Source organism: Cynocephalus volans, chromosome 11 (assembly GCF_027409185.1).
Source record: "Cynocephalus volans isolate mCynVol1 chromosome 11, mCynVol1.pri, whole genome shotgun sequence".
In the NCBI taxonomy this organism is placed as follows: Eukaryota; Metazoa; Chordata; class Mammalia; order Dermoptera; family Cynocephalidae; genus Cynocephalus; species Cynocephalus volans.
Window position 1 is genome coordinate 105,879,119 of NC_084470.1, and position 22,847 is coordinate 105,901,965.

At 47.3% G+C, this 22,847-nt stretch overlaps 1 protein-coding gene across 1 annotated transcript; it reads right to left on the reverse strand.

Moving 5' to 3' along the window:
- Positions 1-588: 588 nt before the first annotated feature.
- Positions 589-22,428, reverse strand: LOC134390215 (mitochondrial amidoxime-reducing component 1-like). The gene is made up of 8 exons (XM_063113448.1): positions 22,353-22,428; positions 21,800-22,268; positions 18,359-18,532; positions 17,091-17,107; positions 13,911-14,050; positions 7,451-7,512; positions 7,290-7,361; positions 589-715 (listed from the first exon to the last, which is right to left on the reverse strand). Exons 1-8 carry the CDS (start codon positions 22,426-22,428, stop codon positions 589-591), a joined length of 1,137 nt encoding a protein of 378 aa, XP_062969518.1.
- Between the last annotated feature and the right edge of the window lie 419 nt (positions 22,429-22,847).

A 22,847-nucleotide genomic window follows, 5' to 3' on the forward strand; every position in this document is an offset into this window, starting at 1 on the left:
GAACTAAACCCACCCACAGTATTTTTTCCCAACAGCATGAGCTGAGCTGTCACCCAGCGCCACTGGGCAGCACCGTCTCTCTTCAGGACCATTTCCTCACGTGTTGACACTAAGAAGGGCACGAACACTTCCTTGAACAACATCAAGCAGCAGCTTAGACAACACTGCACCTGAATGTCCAATGCACAGGGGTAGTAAAAAATTCCAGAACATTCTTTTGGCTCACCCACTCTTCCTCTTCTCTTTCCCTGAAGAGTGGTAGTGAGATGATGAAGGTTAGCCCTCTGGGTGGGTGGATGGACAAAGAATTACTCTACTATCATAATTAAGCAGAGGTTTTCAGAGTCCTGCCTTGTCATTTAAGTGACTTATTGAAGTCCTACTAAGTTAGCAAGACCATATTTCTTTGCTTTGTTCACTGAGACCCTGAAAACATTGAGACACAAGAAGTCCCAGAGAGGAAAAGCTTAGAAATCACAGATCTAAAGAAAAGGCTGAGGTATCCATTCAGAAACACCATGCTTCAAGTGTTGTCATTTTTGTGGACATATTTCAAAGGCAACTGACATCCCAGGACATATGGTTCCATTACTGGCCCAGCAGGTACATGGGGTCTCCCACTTTCACTGTCTCTGGGCTTTCCAGAACAAAATACTGTCCAAAGAGAGGCGATTTGCCATACAACTTTTGCTCACAAGGGCCACACTGGAGATAACTGCAACAGGAGAAAGACTGTGATGAGTCACGGCCGAACAAGCAAGAGCTCAAACACCACAGGCAGGGCCACCATGTCACATACTTGAGGAGCATCATTCCCACCAAAGTCCAACAGAGCAACGCCTCCTGGAGCTGGGTAGGGAACAGCAGGAGCATGACCACAGCCGTGTCCCCACATCTCTTCGCTACATCAGTGTCCCCTTTCCTGCATTGAGAAATTAAATTTTCAACATATCTGGACATACTTGTCCCCTTCCTTTTCCCTAGGCACCTTTCCTCCCGACTCTTCCAGGCCTGTCATTTGAATGACCGTCCTACCAGCCCCTACCAGGGCTTGGAGCCCTGGAGTCCCCCTTCCCGCTTTCCTCCCCATCGTTCCGTCCGGAGGCTCCTCCTGTGCAGCATCACGTGACTGTAACGGCCTTCCCGCATTTCTGCTGTCAGAATCTTGCTTCCAGCATGCTCTGACCACTGCAATAACTCCATGACCAACCTCTCCCCCTCATTCTCCACCAGATAAATATATTGGTGGATGAAATCTTATACTAGAAACAGCATAAACATCTTGGTCAGGCAGAAAATTCGAGAAGCCTCAGGAAGAGCACACCTGAGCAGATGTGTTCGAATAACACAGCAAGATTCTGCCGCCCACCCCCCACCACCAGGAAAACGTTTTCCTTCAGTTTCTTATTTAAGGTAACCCCTATTTCACATCATTTTAAAATTTTAAACATTTTTTTAGAAAGCATTAATTTCATTCTGCCTTGCTTTAAAAAGATCTATGGCAACAACTTGGTTGTAATTTTGTTCTTCAAATCAGAAATGGCTAGTGGGAGAACAGAGACAGTCAAATCTAGAAACTCCTACTGGAGACGCTTAGCTCCTCATCCAGCCTGTAAACACCATGTTGGCAGGCCCTGCATCCAGCTGGTTCTCTGTTATGTCCCCACAGCCTGGCACAGTGCCTGGTACACTGTAGCCACTCTAAAACACGTTGATTGAACAACTGAATGAATAAATAAATAAATGAACACGGCGAGCTGCTTGTCCAAGTCACCTGCCTTGCCGAGAGCATTGCCTTAGTCCCTAATCAGGCTTCTGCAATGACCTTGGACCCATGAGCCCAGGCACCTCTCCTGGCCTGCCTCTCCTCTGTCAGCATGCAATACCAGGGACATTTGGGGATCTGTGTCTGTCGGAGGGTGGCCTCGTCAGGATCAGGCACCACCTTTATAGCTTGGGGTTTCTTGTTGCTGCCAAGCTCTGCCATCTGGGGTCCCGGCCTGCGATTATCTCAGGGAGGGAACTGAGAGTGGGACTTCCAAGCATGACACATCGACAGCACATAAAGAACTTCACACACGTTCTCTCTTAATCCTTACAACATGCGTATGCGGGAATTTGAATTATCCCCATTTCACAGGTGACTCTCAGAGGAGTAAGACGGCGCGCACTGTCACAGGTCTCAGCGGTCAGGCTGGGCGAGAGCCGGGTCTGGTGACTCCGGGTGAGGTCTCTTCCCAGCAGGATCATGTCCTCCTGAGTACAGCACAGGCTGAGAAGGACCGAGGGCTCTGACAGTGTATGTCTCCACGTAAAGGCTGAGCCACTCGGCAAACCCTGAGTCTCCTGCCCCTTCCCAGAAACCACATACACTGTCACTCCCCGCCAGGTGGCTGAGGAGTGGAGGACCCAGGACAGCAGCCGGCCCTCCCAGCCCAGCCCTGGAAGCTGCGCGGTCACCTGCCTCCCAGGTGGCAGTCCATTCTGCCGTCTAGGATGGGCAGAGCTAGGGGTGGAGAACTGGTTCCCGGCTGGCCTAGCCTGCCAGGGCGTCCCTGCTGCCAGCCCTCTCCAGCCCCCCTCCAGCCCCCCGCTCCCCTCCAGCGCTGCGAAAGCCGCCCTCGGGCTGTGCGGAGACTAAACGAGGTCACCAGCGACCCCTTGTGGGCATAAGGAGGGACTGCACGCGACCTATGAATGCATGTGCGCGCCAGTCTTTGTTCAACAGACTGAAAACACAGTATTGTCTCATACATGGATCTCCTATGACTTTTCCAAATATACACGTATATTTCCAAATACATATCTCCATATATTTCCAAATATATATCTCCATATATATCCAAATATATATTTTCATATATACACATATGTATCCAAATATATATATTTCCAAATATATGTAACTCCAAATATATATGTATTTCCAAATATATGCATTTTTTTTTCTGTTGGAATAAATTACAATATCATTTAACAATTCTTTTCTTAGTGCATTTTCTATTTCAATGAACACAAAACATACAATTGCTTTTGAGCAAGAAGCCCAAGACATTTATTCAGTGTAAATAGAGGTCTCCATAGTTACAGGGTGTAGTGTGAATGGAAGCTTTTGTTACCTGTTAAGTACTGTGCACCAGTGGGGGCTGCTCATTATTCACACTGCCTGGTTTATGCATGTATTGATCGATGTCCAGGCCATGCCTACAGGCAGGGTCTCTGGTCACTGCTCAGTCTCCACTGCTGGAGATCATGAGGCCACCCAGGGCCTAGGCCACTCCTGAAGCCTCACAACCTACTAACCCTATGGCCAGGTTAGGAATTAAACAGCATTGTGAAAGCCTGGAGAGGTGCCACATGGATACCAGCATCCCAGAGGCTGGCCGATGAGCAGGTTTAGGTTAGGTTTCATTTAAAACAGCCTCAGAGAATGGAAAGAAGTATCCCTGGCTTCTTGTCTCAGAAGGTGTGAAGTTTATAAACTGAGGCTATCAATGACCTTAGCTTACATGGTCATTGTGTACAGTATTTTCTCATCAACTTGAAAAAATCATACTTATTGCCTTATTCTGGTCCACCAGAAGAGGTATTTTAGGTCCAGTTTTTACAAATAAAGAACTGAGACCTCAAGAACCTAAGTGACTTGCCAATGTCTCACAAATAGTAGATGACAGAGCCAGATGGGGGGGGGGGAAGAAGTCTTCTCCTATGGAGTTTCCATCCTTCTGCCTTTAGCTCACGTAAGTCCAGCCTAACACAAGTGGCTAGTGCCAAGTATTCATGCATCCAGCAAAACTTTTTTCCAGCATCTATGCTGGAAAATGTTCTATATTCTTTCTATTAGGAGCAAGATGTTGTAGAAACCACAATGACTGACTCCAGCCACATCTTAAGCCGTGAGAATCAGCGTATGCATCACTCTCCCTTCAGAAAGAAGAGTAATTCCATCTTCATACGTTCCTGTGAGCAGACAGGCCTCCACTGCATTGCCTGCTGTGAGCATTTCACAGGCAAGGCTCCCCTGGGCCTCCGTCCTCCAGAGGTCCAGCAACGCTGGGTGTATTTCTCGTTTTTGTGTTGCTCTGTCACCCTGGCTCTGCCTGCGGGTGACAGGTATCAGCAGGAAAGGCCAGGTGCACAGAGAGGTCTCCCTGCGGAGCATTCCAGAAGCAAGCTGGCCCTTGGGTACCACAAGCAGGCAGAGACAGAAAGCAGCGTGGCTCCGAGCAGCCTGCCCAGGAGCAGAGAGGCCGTGTTGACCCCGCTGTGTGCTTCCTTCCCATGATTTATGTGATGCGGCCGGGCCTTTCTCTTCCCGATTTATGACCACCTGTCCTGGGAAGAACATGAATTACCACCTTCCTGGTAATTTAAACCTCAGTAAGAGATAGAAGAAGACACCTGGGCTGCTGCACTGTCTCCCGGGGTATTAGAAGCAATTAGGGCCAGATCGCTGGGCTGCACAAAGCCTGCAGACGACCGCCCTCTCACCTCCCTCTGTGTTGGGGTCCATTATCCTCCTTCTCTAAACACTGGCTCCCCGTGGAGGAGGGGGCGCTGGAGATTCAGAGAACCAGCCCAAACACACGGAGAGCTTTGAGGAGGTCATTTCTGCAAGCATGCAAACTTTCTAAATCCAGAAAGGATGTCCAACGCCAAGCACCATGCTGGGGGGAGAGAGAGAACAAGATGCGTAAGAAAGGATGACAGCCAGCTCCCCAGATCATGTGGCTGATTTGCACACAGCACCACCGGGAGGTGCCCGGTCCCCTCACTTGATAAGGAAGGAGGCGGGGCCTGAAGGAGGGACTTGCTGACGTCACAGCAGCTGGTGTGAGGCCTGGGCTCCGTCCCCTGCCCCCCCCCACCCCGCGGCCTTGCTCCTCCTTGCAGCTCCTCCTTGCAGCTCCTCCTTGCAGCTCCTCCTTGCAGCTCCTCCTTGCAGTTCCTCCTTGCAGCTAGCTCCTCCTTGCAGCTCCTCCTTGCAGCTCCTCCTTGCAGCTCCTCCTTGCAGCTCCTCGAGGCCCTGGACGACAGGAAGACTGCGCTCTGCCAGCAGTGAGCACGTGCACGGAACAGTGGCAGCCCACCCCTGCTGCTTCTCACAGGCCCACTCCTCTCACAGCGCCCCGTCACACACAGTGACATTCCCCAACGTTCCAGTATGAACATTCTCAAACAGGCAAACAAGGTAAAAGAATTGTACACCCATTTACCATCACTTGGCTTCTACACTTAACGCTGCCTTTATCACGTATTTATGCATCCACTAACCATTGTATTTTCTTTTTGTGTGCCTTTCCAAATATGAGGGTACTTCAAAAAGTTTGCAGGAAAATGGAATTGAAAGATAACACGAATCTTTAGACAAACTTTTTGAAGACCTCGCGTGACTTGCAGACATCCGGTACACTCCGCCTCTACACAGCTCCGCTTGCACGTTATTACCCAGTTAAAAATGTATTTTCTATTTTTAAAGTAAAATTTACATGGAGTGAAATGTACCCATCTTCAATGCCCCGCAGTATTAACTTTTCACAGAATAGTTAACTAACGATGTTTTGAGTGTTGAGAAATATGCAACATCCCTCAAAATGGTGAGATTCGCCTCGGGCTGGTCCTGAGAGATGGCCCACTCTTGGCATGTTCTGTAAACTCGCACCCAGTGGTCAGCAGCCTGTGCCTGTCACCTCAGGACTTCCTCTAGCTCCGTCAGCCTGCTTTACCTTTAACTCCGCCGACCCCCCCTTGTGTGACTTCACTTCTCTCCTCCAGGTGGCGCAGGCCTTGATCACCATCTGTCTGCCTCGCCACACCTGGCCTCACACTGGGACACACAGAGAGGCCCCGCCCAAAGCCTCCTGTTCAGGGGTCACACACCGGCTGGGACGACAGCGTTCCACCTGTCGGGCTCACTCAGAGAGGGGTTGGGGAGTAGCTCCTGGGACAGTAGAATGGGCAGGGAGGAATTGGAGCTGATCAAAGACCAAATTGTTGGCCCAAAAAGGCCAAAGCTGGGTGAGGGGTGGGAGGAAGGGCGGCCGCAGACCCACACTGCGGGGAACGAGCTCTGCCACACAGACCTAAGTGTGGCCTTCACCTAATGAGCTCTCACGACGGTTTGATGCCAGACGGCCCCTCTTCAACTACATTCCTTCCCCCATCTTCCAGGGCTTTGCCCAGAGCAGTCCCTGCCCTCTCCTCTACAAGTGACACAAGGGACGCCAAGTCAGCACCAAAACCCAGTGTCTCAGGGGCTGCAGAGATGACACGTGAAGCCCCGCCTGTGACTCTGCACTCACTGTCAAAGGACTGATTAAAATGAGCATCATTAGTTCATTTTCAGAGCTTTAGCAATTTCATGGGTCCAGATTTGGCAGATAAGAGCACTGAAGTGTACAGATCCTGAATTGTTACTGTTGCTATTTTAGGAAAAGTAATGCAGGTTAATTATAGAAAGTTTAGAGACCACATATAAGAATAAATATTTTCCACAACTCTATTAGCAAAAAAGTGCCTCCATTAACATCTTGATTTATATCCTTTCAGCTTTTTATTTACTCGTGTATATTTGTATATTTTTAAAAAATAAAATCAAATAAACAAAACAACAAGTAAATAGCATTTATGCTATTTTGTAATCACCTTTGTAAAATTAATGTTGTCTTGGCCATCTTTATATACAATTTAAAATTATTCTCTAAAATTGTCTTTCACTTTAAGTTTTTTCTTATGAAATTTTAAAGTAAACACAAAGTAGAAAGAAAACTGCAAAAAAAAACCCTACATAATTATCACCCAGATTCTATTTACCAAGATTTTCATGCATTTTTCCATGTATTCATGTATTCTTTTTTTTCCTAAATAATGTATGGCAGATCCCAGACATCATGTCACTTCCCTCCTACATACATACTTCAACAAGTTTCCCTAAAATATATTGACATTTCTTATATAATCACAATGCCATCCATCATACCTAGTACATTTTTTGATATCAGCTCAGTCCGTGATAAAATTTGCCAAGATATCTAAGCAATGTTTTGGGGTTTTTTAATTGGTTTATTCGGATAATGAATTCTAAATGAAGAATAAATTATCTGTGCAAACAGGAGTTCTGGTGACCACTGCACCCGGGAATGTTTCCTAAATCACCTAGTGATTAGGACCCCCTTCAGCACCAAGACTGCATGTGTGAGGCATTTTCACCGCTTCCTCTTATAAATATTAAATTGCTTCTGTCCCAGGGACCTCCATCCAAAGCTGCGACCCCACCTGGCTGGTCCTACCTCTTCAGTGTTTCCAGCGGCTCCTTCCTGCTCGTGATGCCGGTGTCCAGGTCCACTGTGGTAAAGATGCACCTGGGCACATACAAACAGCATCACACACGGGACAAAGCAGAGTGACTGTCGCCTTCCCTCACAGCAACAGGGACAGGAAAGAGCCTTGCCTGGAACAAGCCATCACCCTCTTCAGTCCCACATCCCCAATGAGAAGCTCGTCCCAAGAATCCTAGGGGACACAGCACAAATTCCTATGAGCCCCTTCGGGCCTTTGTCCTGACACACAAGTAGAGGGAGTTCCCACGAGTGACATCACTCACATGAAAGCTGGCAGACTTTAACCTCAGTCCTGAGAAACCACTGACACCCACGCAGCCTCATGCGCCCTCTCTCTCTGTCTTTGATATGTCCTTTGATCAGTGAGAGGAAATGGTCTCTCTCCTCTCACCTGTAAAACTGTCATGGAAACCCACCTCCTACAGGAAGCCACCCTGACTGATCCCACTTGACTCTGCGGGGGTGGGCTGAGGGGGTGGGTGAGAGGGAAGAGGTGGTACAGAGAGGGGATCACTCACTCCTCTAGGTGGTATCAGATCCCTTTGGTTACGTGGATTAAGATCCTTAGTCACTGCATATGTGTGTCGTGTATCTCCCTGGGCCGGACAGGAACAAATGAAGAACCTCACCCCTCCTGGCCGCTCTGCAGCATTTGCAAAGCTCCAGACTGGCAGCTCGTCGGGCATCCTCCTGTGCGCGGGGCCAGTGGAGCCCACTTTTCAAGCCAAGTCAAATCGGTGGGCTGAGCACCTCAAATGCAGCAGGGGAGATGGGACATACCTGCCCCAGAAGTACCACGACAGCACACCGAGCTCCGGGTCGACGGTGCCGGCAGAAATCCCCGGACCGCTAGAGGGCGCATCCTCAGGCCGGCCCGGCCCGGGGCGCTTCAGGAGCCGCTGAGACGTGAGCTGCGGGGCGCACGAGACGGACAGAGCCTCGAGGCAGAGGGGCAGCAGCCAGCAGGGAGGAGCCCGGGGAGGCAGAGGGCATCGACTGCGGTCCTGACCGTCTCACCCTCAGAAAGAGGCGCAGCCCGGCCCAGCGAGAGCCCGGGGCAACGATCTGTGCGCTACGGCCTTGCCCCGGCTGATCCCGAGCCGAGAGACGGAGTGTGTGTTATTCTCGATCCATGCATTGCAGGGGTTTTTTGTTGTTGTTGTTGTTTGAAGTCATAAAATGGGTCTCTTAACTGTATGATTCTCACTCAATAGTGCAGAAAACCGGGCACCGCGGATGGGAGCGGCCACCGCCCGGCCTGTGGACACTTCTGCAGCAGGGGGCACTGTGGTCATTGATGAAAATGTACGAAAGGAGAGAAACGAGGGTTCCGGTTAGGGAATTAATTTATTATTAATTAAAGAAATATTTCCAGAGCCCCTTCTATGTGCAATGAAAACTATTGAGTATGAGTCACAGATCAATAGGTAAAAAGGTCACCATAAAGAAAGTATCTATGTTGCAAAGAGTAGGAAAAGAAGAAACTACTTTGTAAACACACATCATGGGCCCACGACTGTGTTGCACACTCAAGAGGAGCTCGTTGATAGTCTCCCCACCAGGACACACTATCTGCAGGTGGTCAGTTTAAACAGGACAAGCCCCAGTGTGTGAGAGGTGTGCGGTGTGGCTTCAGAGAAGGGAGGAGGCGTTCTGGGTCTGGGATCAGAGCAGACTTCACCAGGGAGGTGGCTTTTATTCTGGGCTTTTAAAGAAGGTCAGGAGTTTTAAAGGGGCCAGAGGTGAGATTCTAGTTGACAAGGAGACAGAAGAATACATATTAGGTTTTTAGTCCAGTCTGTAATGTGGAGATTTTATTGAAAATAAAGACAGGGAAAGCAAATCGTGGCAAGATTACAGATGAACTTGAATGATGGAGTGGGAAGTTTGGATCTTTTGAGAAATGTGGAACCACTGCAGGCTTCTGAGCAAGGCAGCAACACTGAAGATTTGTCACAGCTTTCCAGTCGAAGAGATCATACTGGTGCCGTGGGAGGCGAAGCTGTGGCAGCGTCCAGGAAGTACCACTCAGTGGTCCAGGCTAGAGGTGACAAAGGACTGATGTATCTGGTGGCTGGGAACAGAAAGGGGAGCAGCTGGGGCTGGAGCTGGGAGGCACATGGCACAGGGAGGAGCCAGGGGCCACCCAAGCTCAGGAGTTGTGACGTCAGGAGGAGGGGTTTGGGGAGGTGGTAGGAGTCCAGGCTGGACCTGCACAAGGGTTCTAAATGGTGACACTGCAGGAGATGGTGTGATCACCAAGGAAGGTGGAGAGAGAAAAGGGTCAAGGCCAGAACTGCTTTGGGTAAGGAGTAAAAGGACAAACAGCACAGAAGCAAGAACAGCGCACCCAAGGGATAAAAGTTCCTACAAGTAGTATCCACCGGTCCAAAGGGCACGGTGACCACGGCTGAGAAAAGTTTGCTGAATGTGTACATATCCCTGCTGTGGTACTGGGTAGAAGTGAAGGTTTAAGAAATGAGGGTCAGGCATGCAGACGAGGTGAAGGGAGGCAGAGAGGGACCACAGGTACTGAGAAGGTAGGTTCCAAGATGGCAAGTGTGTCTGCCTTCCAGAAGCATCTATGCAGGGCCTCAGCCTTCTTACTGGCTGACCGTGCTAGCCTGCTGTCCCTGGATTCACCCTGGCCCCACCTGCTCTTATCCTTCTCCAGACTCCCGCCAGAGGCAAATGTGTACAATGCAAATTTGATTCCATCACTTCCTGACCCCCCAAAACCTGATACCAAGTACTTCTGCTCTTCTCTCCTGGATCCCAGCCTAGAGGATGGAAGTTCTCTTGTGCCTCCAATGCCCTGTTCATGTTCCTGTCCTTCAGTGCCTCCTCCTGCTGCTCCTGGCCAGCCTCTGCCCATTCCCTCACTTAGCAAATCATTACAGGGCACTTACTATGTGCCAGGTACTCTTCTAGGAGCTGGAAATACAGCAGTCCCTGTCAACAAGGAGCTCACATGGGGAACAGACAATAAACAAATACATGAGTAAACACAGTATGTTAGGGGGTGCGTGTGCTGGGGGTATGGGGCATTCAGCAAAGGCCTCAGCAGGGAGCAAGCCATGCAGGTGTGTGAGGAAAGATGTGCCAGGCAGAGGACCAGCAAGGGCAAAGGTCCTGGCATTGGAAGGAGATTAGTGTGGCCGGGAGCCCAAGTGGGAGAGGAGTGGAGGCCCAGGAACCAGATGGCACAGGACCATGCTGGGCCTTGCAGGTGGTCAGGAGGATCCCCTCTTTCACTTGAAGAGAGATGGAGAACCACCAGGTGCTGTGAGAAAAGAACAGCGTGATGTGGCTTATGTGTGCAGTATACAATATACGGGGCAGGGCAGGCTTTGGGGTGGAGATTCCACCCTCAATTTTGGACACCCTGAAGTTGCATTATACATCCAAGTGGAGACATGAGGAGGCAGTGGGGGAGTTCTGGTGTACAGATGTTGCTTTGCCTCCCACAGATTTATCACCTCTCTTCCCCTGGGTGACGGAGCCACAAAAAGGATTACTCAAAGCCCATCTCTTCCAAGCAGTAAGAGACCCCAAAGGGGTTAATTGCCTGGAACCCTCAAGAGAGAGGCCTTCCTTCCTTTGTAAATTAACCACAAAGTTGGGGTTCTTTCCCAGCATTTATTCTCCAGACCAGGAAGTTACAGGAAAAGAACATAGCCAGGGTTTAACAATAGAGGCGGTAATATCAGTGAAACAAGCAAAGTGACATTCCATAATGCAATTTGCAAAAGGTTAAGTGATCCACCAACAAAAGCTTGATCTTAGCAATCATTTTCCTTCCCTACAGCAATTTCCCCAGTATTTTTACATATCAATCAAGAAACTTGTCTGTCCTTGAGCCAGCAACTTTGCTGTGTTACAAAGTATTTAGCCTGAGGAAAGTTTCCTGTCTTTTGCAAGGTTTAACATTTCTGTATGTAATTCCAAAAGGTTAGGCTAAACCTGAGATCACAGGGCTTTGGAAAATAGGCCCTGTGAAATACATTTGCTTTAATGTTGGTTTACTCCACATACGGATATTAGTTAGGCGTCCTCAGTGTAGAGAGGTTTTGAAAAACATAGATGGGAAGGGTGAGCATAGACAGATGAGAAGCCTGTGCCCTGAGTGCCCCAACCGGTGCTCATACCTCTCTGTCTTTGTCCATGATGTGGTCGCCCACCACCATCCTGGCTTATCTCACTGGGTTGGAACTGTTTTGTTCACTACCAAGCTCCTGGACTCTGAGCTCCTTAGGAGAAACAGCAATGTGTCTTCAACGCTTGTGTCCCCACATTTCTAGCCACAGTGTGTGGAACATGGGGCACTAGCCCACCATGGGATGAGGGAATTACTAAAGCAAGGCCAACTCAGCCACCACTGTGTTAACCAATACAAAGGGTTCCCAATTAGAAAACACTCAGAGATAGAGAGAGAAAAAGGTTTCTAGAATAAGATTCAACTCAAAGAGACCTCCTAGATCTGAAGTCCTGCTCTGGTCATCTCCTCTCCTCTCATGTCATCCCACCTACATCTTGCTATCTCAGAACTCTGCAGTAGGAAATGTCTTTAACATAAACCATGGCACAAAGATCACATGGAAGAAGACAGCTTGAAGTGGGTCATAGCCAGGGAGAAAGTATAGAAATGGAATATTCCCTACCTCTCTATGGTACTTCATGTCTTGGAGCTTTTCCACAAGTCGTTATTGACTGTGATTCTCACAGCTCCCATCAGGGGAGGTGCCAGTTGAAATCACCCACACTTTACAACTACAAGTAGCAGCAGTCTCAAGGGGCTCAGGGGCCTGTCTGGGATTGTACAGCCATCTACTGAAGCAGGTGAATTAGAATCCAGGCGTTCAGACCCCATGCATGTCCCCTAGAATTCTCAGGTTCCTCTGGCCTTGTGGTACAATCTGGGTTCAAAGCCCAGCTCCTCCACGCCTGGCTGCACTATAGCTCCAGGTAAGCAAACTGGCCTACCTGGCCTCTCCCTTCTTCCTGTGAAATGGGAATAACTGTTACCCCATGGGGCTGCTGTGAAGAATAAATGAGATGACACAGGTAAAGCAAAGTATGAGCACTAGATAAAAACCCACCCTCATTCCTCTTTTCATGAGAAGGAAAACCCTCAGGAGATGCTGTCCCGGCCACAGCTGGAGCAAGATGAATATCAATGAGGTGGTCAAAGGAGACCAAACACTGTTTTTTCCTCTTGGATAAGTCAGACTGAACTATGGTGCGCATGAGCAAAGACACCTGCACTCTTAATCACAAAGGGACATTGAGGAACAGACCAGCCCAGGATCTTAGGGGATAATACACACAGTTCAGTCACCTCACACTACGAAATTCTCTGCCATCTTTAGAAAAAATGATATGCTTGGAAGTCTGGGACTGAGCAAAGAGTATTTTATATAGAACATTAAAGGTGGATTTGGAGATACTTCTATTACCCTCCATTGATTGATACTGCATTTATACTTTTCATTAATTACCTTATCCAAATCAATCATTCCACAAACTTACAAGGTAATCCAGGCAGAAACAGTCACCCTATTTTCCAGGCAAGGTCAGTGAGACTCGGGGCACTGTATGGAGCCACATGGAAGACAGCAAGACAGCCGAGAGCAGACCTCAGGTCCTTGGTCTGAACGTGGGAGTCAAGTCCCCAGGCTGCTTCACACTCAGCACATCTCACAGCCTCCCACAGCAAAACTGCAGGACAGAATGAACTCTCCTGAGTGTGAGGCATTAGCACTTGATTGTGTGGACTGAGTTTTCCCCATGACACAAGGAAATGGACAGAGGCAAGGATCACTTTCTTCTTCCCTTTACCTCCCTTCCCATACACTAACCTGGAGCATGACCAGAACTCCTGAGCTCCCATCTGAGGGCTAGTGCCCATCTGAGCACCCACAGCTGGTGGCCACTCGCCAAGCCTCCAGGCCCAGCCACTGCCTTCACAGTAGACGAGGGAGAGGGGCAAAGTAAACATCCAAAACTGTTACAAAGGCAAATCTGCCACCAGAGTCACGTGGAGCACTGGAGACCAAGCGTCAGGGCTCCTCATGCTAGTCTCAATGCAGACCGCTGAAGGTGGATTGAAGGTGGCACTGGAAGTGTTTTAGGGTGGTGCCATTAGCTCACAGGCAACAACCCCCCACCCAGCAGCCACGCTGTCTTCCACAAGGGAGTCATCTACTAAGCAGGAAGCCTATCTTCAACAAGACACGAGCATGTGCTTTCTTGTTCCATGGCCCACACAGATCATGTAGCCTATGTTAAGTATATCTGGCTCCGAAATGAATCTGCCGACTTAGGATTCTCCTTAGAAGCCTGGGATCCTGAATCGTCTCCTTGACAACAGCAACTCAGCCTGAGCCATATTTGTGTCCTCCACATAGAAGTCTGCACGTGTTAGGTGCTGAATAAATCTAAGCATTGAATTGTTGCATAGCAGTCAGTAAATAACGCACCCTTCAAAATAATCTAATCCAATGTTGAAGACTCTCATACCTTAAAAATAAGTTAACTCCAAGGAAAGAGGCAAGGAAGGCACAGTGCTACCTCTGCATAAACACCGCATCCTGAGATTAGAATATTGGGCCTGAAGTTAGCTGCTTCAACTTTCTTCTCCAGCCTGGAGTTGAGATCCGCCAGCGACGCCTCAGAAAGGATGGAGAATGGGCTGGCATCTGAGTGAGCATCTGACAGGGAAATAGAAATTGTTACAATACGTGGCACACGAACTTCTTGAGGTTATGTGTGTCTAGTTCTTGGAGACAACCTCACCCAACTCACACACTCTCTCCAAGTATTTCTCTAGTTCCCTTATAGAAAAGTCACTGTAGGACATTACCACTGTGGGTATTCAAGATAACTGTAGGTGGCACCTGGGTACAACATTAAATAATGGTGAATTCCACAGAGAGACAGTGATTCTCTTCAGTTTAGTGATAGTAAATCTTTAAATTTTTAGCAATATTTGATAATCACCTCTTTTAACAAGGAAAGAACAGACCTTAGGGACCAGAAGCCTCTCCAGGCAATAGTTTCTAGCTAGAATTTAGTAACATTTTACTTGTATCATATTTATTTTTTCAGTTACCTTCAACATCTGGCAAATTACATAGGTAGCCATATAAAGTTTCCTTTTTAGATGAATGTGTTTAAGGTTTTGTTCTTTAAGCTAAATTAATTTAAAGGAAAATATTAAGTAGCGTACACGTGGTTTGTGGTTTGGCCTAAATCAAACCACAAGTGCTATGCAAGTGCCTGCCGTTTGGAAAAGCGTGGGAGAGTCTAGGAGATCTACTTGTGTGTGCATCTGTTTCCACAGGTGATAAGCTCCACGACCTTGGTGATACTGTCTTTTCCTGAGACTCAGTTTCTTCATTTCTAAAATGGGGATAAAAGCATAACTATCTTGTGAGGATTAAGGACAAAAGTCCCCAAAACAGTTCTTAGGTTTGGGATGTGCTCAGTAGATGGTAGTAATTATCCTACAGATTTTTTCCCCAGTTATTTCAAGCTGTCTTTATATAGTTATTCCTTAAATCAAATATTTAATCAAACAAAAGCATCCATTCTCTAAAAGTAATGTATAAATGGATTTTTATGTTATAAGATATATCAAGAGTACAGTATACTATGTTTTTACACAATTTTACTTTACTGCTCTTTACATAAAATGAGAAATTATTACTAATGCCTGAGTTACGACACTAAGCAGTGACATTACTTGTACTCAAAGTGTTCGTGAACTTGTAAAAACCTTATTGAAGTACGAGTGTCATGCTAATGTTGAAAAGAGCACTGCCCTCCCACACGGCTGGCGGTGTGTTAACACACTCCCGTCCGGCCACTGTAACTGACCTCCTGAGAGCCGGAGGGCTGAGGTATGCACGCAAGGACTGTGAGGCATGAGGCCACTTTATCAACAAACACCAGGATCATCTGCCTTTCTCTATGCTGGACCAAGATGAAGAATAAATAAAATGAATAAAATAAGCATGCCAAAATTCACACGTCCAAGTGGGTATTACTGTCAAAGCAGTCACCTTAGGAAGTAAAATAATAATTCTAATCTAACATTAATCTTATCTACTTGTTAGTACTTTTGAGCCTAACCTCATTTTTAACCAAAAAATGGACCTACATAGATTGATCATCTCTTTATTCACTGGACTTAGCTCCAAATGATTCTTTGTTTTTTTCCAAAAATCAAATTCACCATAAGAGGGTGAAGATTTCCAGAACTGAGTGTGTGTGAGAAGGTTAGCGTGTGTGTGTGTGTGTGTGTGTGTGTGTGTGTGTGAAGTTTAATGTCTAAAATGTTAATTTCAGAAGCATCTTGAGCAATGGCAGCATTACCGAAATGTACGTATGGAGACGGCCTCGAAGGTCGTCTCCTTGTTAGATGCCTCTTTGCTGATGCCTGTGCAATAAAAACAAAGTCACCTCCTTTCCCCAGAGTCAAAACCTCACACCCGACAAAGGCCCCTCTCAGTCCTGCCATTCAGCAGCCCTGGCTTCTTAGTTGCATTTACAGGAGGCTGAAGGAACATGCGGTGGAGGAGATGGACAGGAAGGCTGCTTAGATTCCTAAAGGCTTCAGCTGGCAATAATTATCTTTACTGAGTTAAAGCAATAGCATCTACCTTGGGCCATTTAAACATCTGCCCTCTTAACTGACACTGATTTGCATTGCAACCTCTATGTGTAGATCCTGGGGTTCAGGTTCATAATCACCCCAAACGTTAGGCCTTTCCATAAGTGGCGTTAGTTCTCTGTCTTCCTCCTGCTCCTCCCACATTTCTCCTGTGTTCTGGGCAGCCTCCATCATGTCCTTGGGCCCAATATTTCACTTGCGTACTGTCCCAAGAGTCCAAGCAAAAAAAAAAAATTCTAAATGCTACTAAAACCTTTGACAAAGATAAGGTTGGCATGATTTCAAGACATTTGCCTGAATAATCCATATGAGGGTCCTAATTCTCTGTATCGATTAGTGGCAGGCATGGTTTGTGAGCAGATCAAGTAAAAACCTCACCCATGAAAACAGGTGTACTGGCTGTCATCATGACCTTTTGAAGGACCCCAAAAACTCATTGGAAATCATTAGGAAACTGTGAGCTGAAGTTACAACTCCTTCTCAAGAGAATGGCCTCGGCTGCCAAAGGAAACGGGAGCCCCAGATGGCCCTTGGGACCTTCTAGCAGTGTGCGTACTGCTGTAGAATGTCTAAGCCTTCAAATCTTGCAATTTTCAAATATGCCCTTGTTTAGTCTTTGAGGCATGGACCAAAAAGCCTATATGGAACTATGAAAAGTGTTTCCACACAATTCCAAATGAATTAAAAATAAAATGAAAAATAAATTTTAACTACAAGAAAATAAGAGAAATATCTAACCACGGCAAACAAACATGAACAAGGATATGGACAAACATTAAATACAAATTGCAATGGACGTATTAAAAAGTTTACCTCATACAATTGAAAATGCAAATCCAATTAAGAAGAAATTACCATTTTTGCGTGTAAAAAATGGCAAAACATTTTTGAACATAATAGTTAGAATTCAGTTAAACTGCTGGTGGCTAAATAAGCAAGTATAACCATTCTGAAAACAGTATGTGTCAAAAATCTGTAGGATCCATACTCTTATTTCAAACAAAACCACTGCTAGAATTTTTCCCTGAAGAAATAATTCCTTAGATATGAACAAAGATGTATGCCAAGATACTCACCACATTTGTCATTATATCTGGAAAAAACTGAAAACAATTCAAATGTTTAATTATGGGGGCATGTTAAAATGCATTAGAGAACACCCATGGAACAAAATATTATGCCAACATGGAAAATGGTACTTTTGAAGACTTTTTAACACTCAACACATCAGGTTAAGTTATATACAGTATTCAAGACCCTGTTTTTTGGTATTATTTCAATTTGGTTTTAAAAGTAGTAGACATACTAAGAGACAGAAAGAAAATATGCCAAAATATTAATTACCATTATCACAGATAGTTTTGTTTTGCTCTTTTTTTTATTTTACAGATTTTCAACAATGAATATGTACTACTTTTATAATCATAAAACCCACCAAATTAAAATAAAAACCTATTATTGTGTTTAAAACTCTAAGATATAGAAATCATATCGGTATTACTTTTTATAAATTTTTCAGGGTCTTCAGACATTTTTTAGGTAATTACAGTTTTTGATATGATGTTATTTTCTATGATAGGCTATACATTGCATTTTAATACAAAAATGCAGAAACTGTAACAAGAACATAATTGTACCAAAAGTTGATTTTCCCACAATGGGATGAGAAATCAACTGTAGACACGATTTCTTAGAGGCAAAGCTAGTTTTCCTGGAACAATTGCCTTCTTGCGGCCCTTCTGGCATGGAGAAAGAGCTTCTGTACGCCCCTGGGCTGACTCTCCACCCTTACTGTGACACTGACCATGGGGCAGGTGCAGGTCAAATCACTCTCCTGATTGCAGCTGTTCACTTCTGTTCTGGAACTTCCTTTCATTAGAACTGAATACGACGGGTCACATAGCCATTTGCAAGTCCTTTCCCAACTCAGACTTGGAAGGTTCCCAATTTTTCTAAGGTAGGGAAAGTCCTATGGTAGTACGCAGATCTACTCTCACCTCTTCCAGGACACTGTCCCCCACCGCTCCCACCCCATTTTTGTCCTTGTTCCTTTGGTAGTATTATTTTCTTCTTGCTGATGTGTCAATATGCTTTTGCTCCCATGGGTTTCTGCATATGACTTTTGTGTTTCATCCCACAACATGAGCTTCTGAAGCTGCTTCCTTGTTTCTCCTTCTTTTAGATACAGTATTTATGATGCTGAGGACCTGGCCCTACATATGGTACATTTGCAATCAATGGTTAATTACTGATAATGTTTTTTCAGGATTCCCTCTGTCATTCACATTTTCTCAAAATTGCATGAGTACTTATTCAAGCAAGGGCTAAGACCTGCCTTCCTTACCTGCACTTGCGCACTGCGTTCGTGGTGGGTGTTTTGATGGGCAGCTGCAGGTCCTTCGTGTAGGCTGCACTGAGAGTCAGGGCGTCACCATCACAGGTTAGGGAAATTAGGACCAGACAAGGTTCCTGGCAAGCAGTAACCACGTTCCCCTCCTTATTGATCACAAGCCAAAACCTGCCATCTTCAAAACACAGGATATGTGTGGGCCACTATGACAGGCAGCCAGTCTTTGTGGGAGCTTCAATTATACACCAACATCTTTGATTTCCTCCCTGTAAGCCTGGCGTGTGTGTCTGACTGTCCTAAACATCAGCAGCACAGCAAGACCCACTCTGTCAGTTCATTTCAGAGGGTTTAATAACCATTCAGCCATCCGACATATGATATCTGCAGAACATTTTGAGCTCCTTGATGGCAGAGAAATCAAAGAAGTTAATTATATTTTTATCTCAATTGCCAGAGAGCCTGATCATTTTCTTGAAACATGCCCCAAGGAGATGACAAGATCTATCTCATAGGAAGACTTGAGGGGCACAGGAAGCATGGTGCTCACCACCTAGAAGGCAATGGGCTCCTGTCGGTGGAAATAACGAGACTATTGCTCACACTGTTCACAGATGGTGGAGTTCGGCTGAGCAGCAAGCAGTGCCACTTACACCTTGACAATTCCACCCCCCACCTTTTAAAAAACTGTGTTTCAATTTGCAGTGTTATGAATTCTGCAATTTGCTAAAAGGTCTATTGTTAATCAGGACAATATTTTTTCTGGTTCAGTACTCCTGGTCTAGAGGTTCTCCCTAGGGGAAAAAAAATGGAAAAATAAGAGCAGCGAAAAGAATCATTTCCAGGAAATAAAGAAAAACAACACATTTGTATAGGTTACCTCTCAGCTACCAAGAAAGCAAATCATATGGGCACTTGGTCATGTCAGTACACACCGACCAAATGATAAAATTATAGAAGTGTGTGCTTTTGAGGACTGCCTTTTGTCAGCCCTTCATCCTGCACACAGATGCCCTAAATCTTCATCCTACCCTACCCTGCCCCAAATTCTTGGTACCAGCACATGAGTATTCTTTCTAGTAATTCTTCCTGGTAATAACAGTGGTCTGATCATCTCAAAATGCAGATCTGATCTTGTCATCACCTCATTCAAAATCTCTTTGTGGTTCCAGCTTTCAGATAAATCTCTAACTCTTAAGGAAGGCCTGCAAGGCCCTTTATAAGCCTTTTCCAGCAATTCTTACTCCCCATGCCTTCACACATGCCTGTCTTTAATGTACACACACACACACACACACACACACACACACACACACACACACACACACACACATATTGTTGTGATAAAATATATACAACATAAAATACAGGCATACTCCTAGGTATAGGGCCCAAAGAATTGAAAACAGGGACTCAGGCACATATCTTGTTTATTAATGCTCATTGCAGCCTTATTCATAGTGCCAAAAGGTGGAAACAACATAAGTGTCCATCAATAAAAATGGAATTTTAAAAATGTGATTTTAACCATTTTTATCATTTTAGCCATTTTGAAGTGCACAATCCAGTGGCATTAAGTACATTCACACTGTTGCGCAACCATCACCACTGTCTATTTCCAAAACCTTTTCACCATCCCATACAAACTCTTCACTTATTAAGCAATAACTCCTCATTACCCCCTCTCCTCAGCCTGTTAACCTCTAATCCACTTTCTGTCTCCGTGAATTTGTCTATTCCAGATATTTCACATAGTTGGAACCGTGCAATATTTGTTGTTTTGTGTCTGGCTTATTTCAATTAGCATTATGTTTTCAATGTCCATTCATGTTGCAGCATGAGTCAGAACTTCATTCTTTTTTATGGCTGAATAATATTCCATTGTGTGTATGTATATACCCAATTTTAATTTTGTTTCTCCGTTCATCTGTCGTTGTATATTTGGGTTGTTTCCACCTTTTGGCTATTGCGAATAAGGCTGCAGTAAACACTCAACATTCAATGCTGCAAAGAACATGCATCATATTCAAGTCCCTGCTTTCAATTTCTTTTGGCAAATACGTCAGAGTATGCCAGGCTTCCCCCCAGCATACCCTATCCTCTCAAGCCCAGTGTCTTTGCCCAGCTTATTCCCTCTCACTCCAAACACTTGGCTGGAAGGTTCGTAATCATTTTCCAATTTCAGCTCAAGCTGTTTCTTCTTCTGTGAAGTCCTTTCTGACCACCCCAGAAAGGAGCTTCCAGCTCCTTTCTCTGTGCTCCCTGGCACTTGTCACAACCTCCATCGACTGGGTTATCACCCAAGACCGTAAGCCTCTGTTGGCTACTCTTGATCATACTTTCTGGGAGTGTGTGCTGACAAAAACAGAATTTACCATAGGTCTGCTACAAATGCCAGCTCCTAACTGCCATCTGTTGCAATATGAGCTCAATGAATGCTTTTTGAATCGATATAGCAAAGTTGCTATGCCTTTTGCCTCTGAGCCTACAAAAACAGATGAACTCAATAAATCCCACCATCTTTCAGAGCCCACTACACAAACCAGGGAATATTTAGGATTCCTGGCTTCCTGCCTGAAGCAAAGGTGCAAAGCTCCCCTTTAACTATGTCATGAGATGCCCTCTACCTGGGGAGCTGCTGGGGGAAAAGTCTCAGCCATCAGGCCCGCGCCACTTGCTGAGGCTGTGAGGGCTGCTTTGGGTTAGCGCTGCCTTACAATGAGGCCCAGAGTGGTCAGAAGCCAAGCCCAGAAGAGGACAGAGCCGCTAGCTCCGGGATTTTGCAACTTTCGCTGACCCCCCCGGAATCCACACAGCTCCTCACTACCCAGCTGGGACACTAATAAAATCACTATTTACAAAGCTTCAATGTGCCAAAGAAAACGAGAGTCCTGGTTTCTCTGCCGTGCGGCACTGAACCTCAGGTAATTTACCGCAGAAGAACGCTGAAGAGAATTAGTGAAAACAACACATGCAATAGCACTTTTTAAGCTGTAAGAAAGTATCATTATTGTTATGTGCTCCGCCTTGGCGCGCTCTTTCAGTGCTGGGTTCTAACGCGCCAACTTTCTCCAAGATCTCTCGAGAAACCACTAAAAATAAAGCGATGGGGACCCATCCCTTGAAGCTCACCCCCTCCGCTTGCACACCGGCAGACACCTGGGGACAGCCACCACACCTTATCGGGAGCACTTGAGAGCTCGAGCCAGTGGGAAGTGGAAATACGCCCATCTCGGGAAAGCGAGTCGGGACGGAGAGGTTCAGAGTCCCAGGCCCCAGGGTCTGCTGTTGGGGGCTGAAGGTCACTTTTTCTCTTCTTCCTTGTCCCACCCGTTCCCAGTTTCTTTGCAAGGGTAGGCAGGACCTGTTAGCAGACTCTGCAGACCTCCCCCGCTCTAACCCCACCCCGCGCTGCCCCGCGCCCAGGCTCGGCCGTACCTGTCCCGCAGGTGGCCGCTGAGCAGCCCCAGGGGCGTGCACTCCGCCGCGCTCACCGGCACCCCCTTGCAGGACTTGACCGGGTAGATCCAGAGCCGCGCCACGGTGCCCACCTGCTGCAGCCGCCGGCGCCGCCCGGGCCGCGCGCGTCGCCACGCGACCTCCCCCAGCGCGGCCACCCCGAGCGACCCGGGCCGGGGCCGCCCGCGGAGGCCGAGGCGGGCCAGCGCCAACGAGCCTGCGGATGGCGCCGGCGGCGGCGTCGGGGCTGGAGCGCGAAGACCGCCCCGGGCGCGGGGGAGGCGCGGCCTTCGGCCCGGAGAGCAGAGGCGGGAAGCTGCTGATCCCAGTCGGCTCCGCGCCCTGCGCCCGGCTGTGGCCCCGCACGCCGGGGACCGGAGGTGGTGGCACAGACTGCGCACTGTCTTCGCCCGCTGCCTCCGCCTCCGCGGCTGCAAGGCCCGGTGCCCTCCCCCGCGATCGCTGCAGGGGCCGGTTTGTTTACGTGTTTGTGGGGTTGTTTATTGAACCTTAAATACAAGATTTGCAGTACCAAGCGCGATTTTGAAATCAGAAATCAGGCAGTAGGCAGCAGCCTCTCTTGAGGACAGAGGGGAGCGCGTCAGCATGGCCTGGACTGTGCGGCGTGTCCCCTGTCCTCCGCCGCAGGCTGCTCGGGGCGAAGAAGCTTTCGGATCTGAAGGTGGAGGGTGCGACCAGGCCCCGGGCCGGCTGCAGCGCGCCGTCGCGGGAGTGCTCCCGGCCGCGGCTCGGGCGGCGGTGGACCGGAGAGCGCCCTCTGCAGGCTCGGCCGCTCCACTCCTCCTGGCGGCTGTGCAGGGCCCTGGTCCGTGGTACCGCACGAGGTCCCTGGGCGGCTTCAGGACAGGATAGAATGTCGCCCGACCTGCAGACACTGACCTCAGTCATTCGTCACTTCCTAATCACGTCGTCGTATTTCACACAAGGTCAGCCACCACGGTCAGGGTGGTTTAGGAGCCAAGCCCTTAGCCCTTATTCAAGACTATCGCAGTAGGAGAGAGAGATG

Coding starts and splice junctions, on each gene's coding strand:
- LOC134390215 (XM_063113448.1), bottom strand. CDS start 22,428: ATGCTGACGCGCTCCCCTCTGTCCTCAAGAGAGGCTGCTGCCTACTGC. Junction 22,269..22,352: donor TGATTTCAAAATCGCGCTTG/GTACTGCAAATC, acceptor ATCGCGGGGGAG/GGCACCGGGCCTTGCAGCCG. Junction 18,533..21,799: donor AGCGGCCACCTGCGGGACAG/GTACGGCCGAGC, acceptor TGAAGATGGCAG/GTTTTGGCTTGTGATCAATA.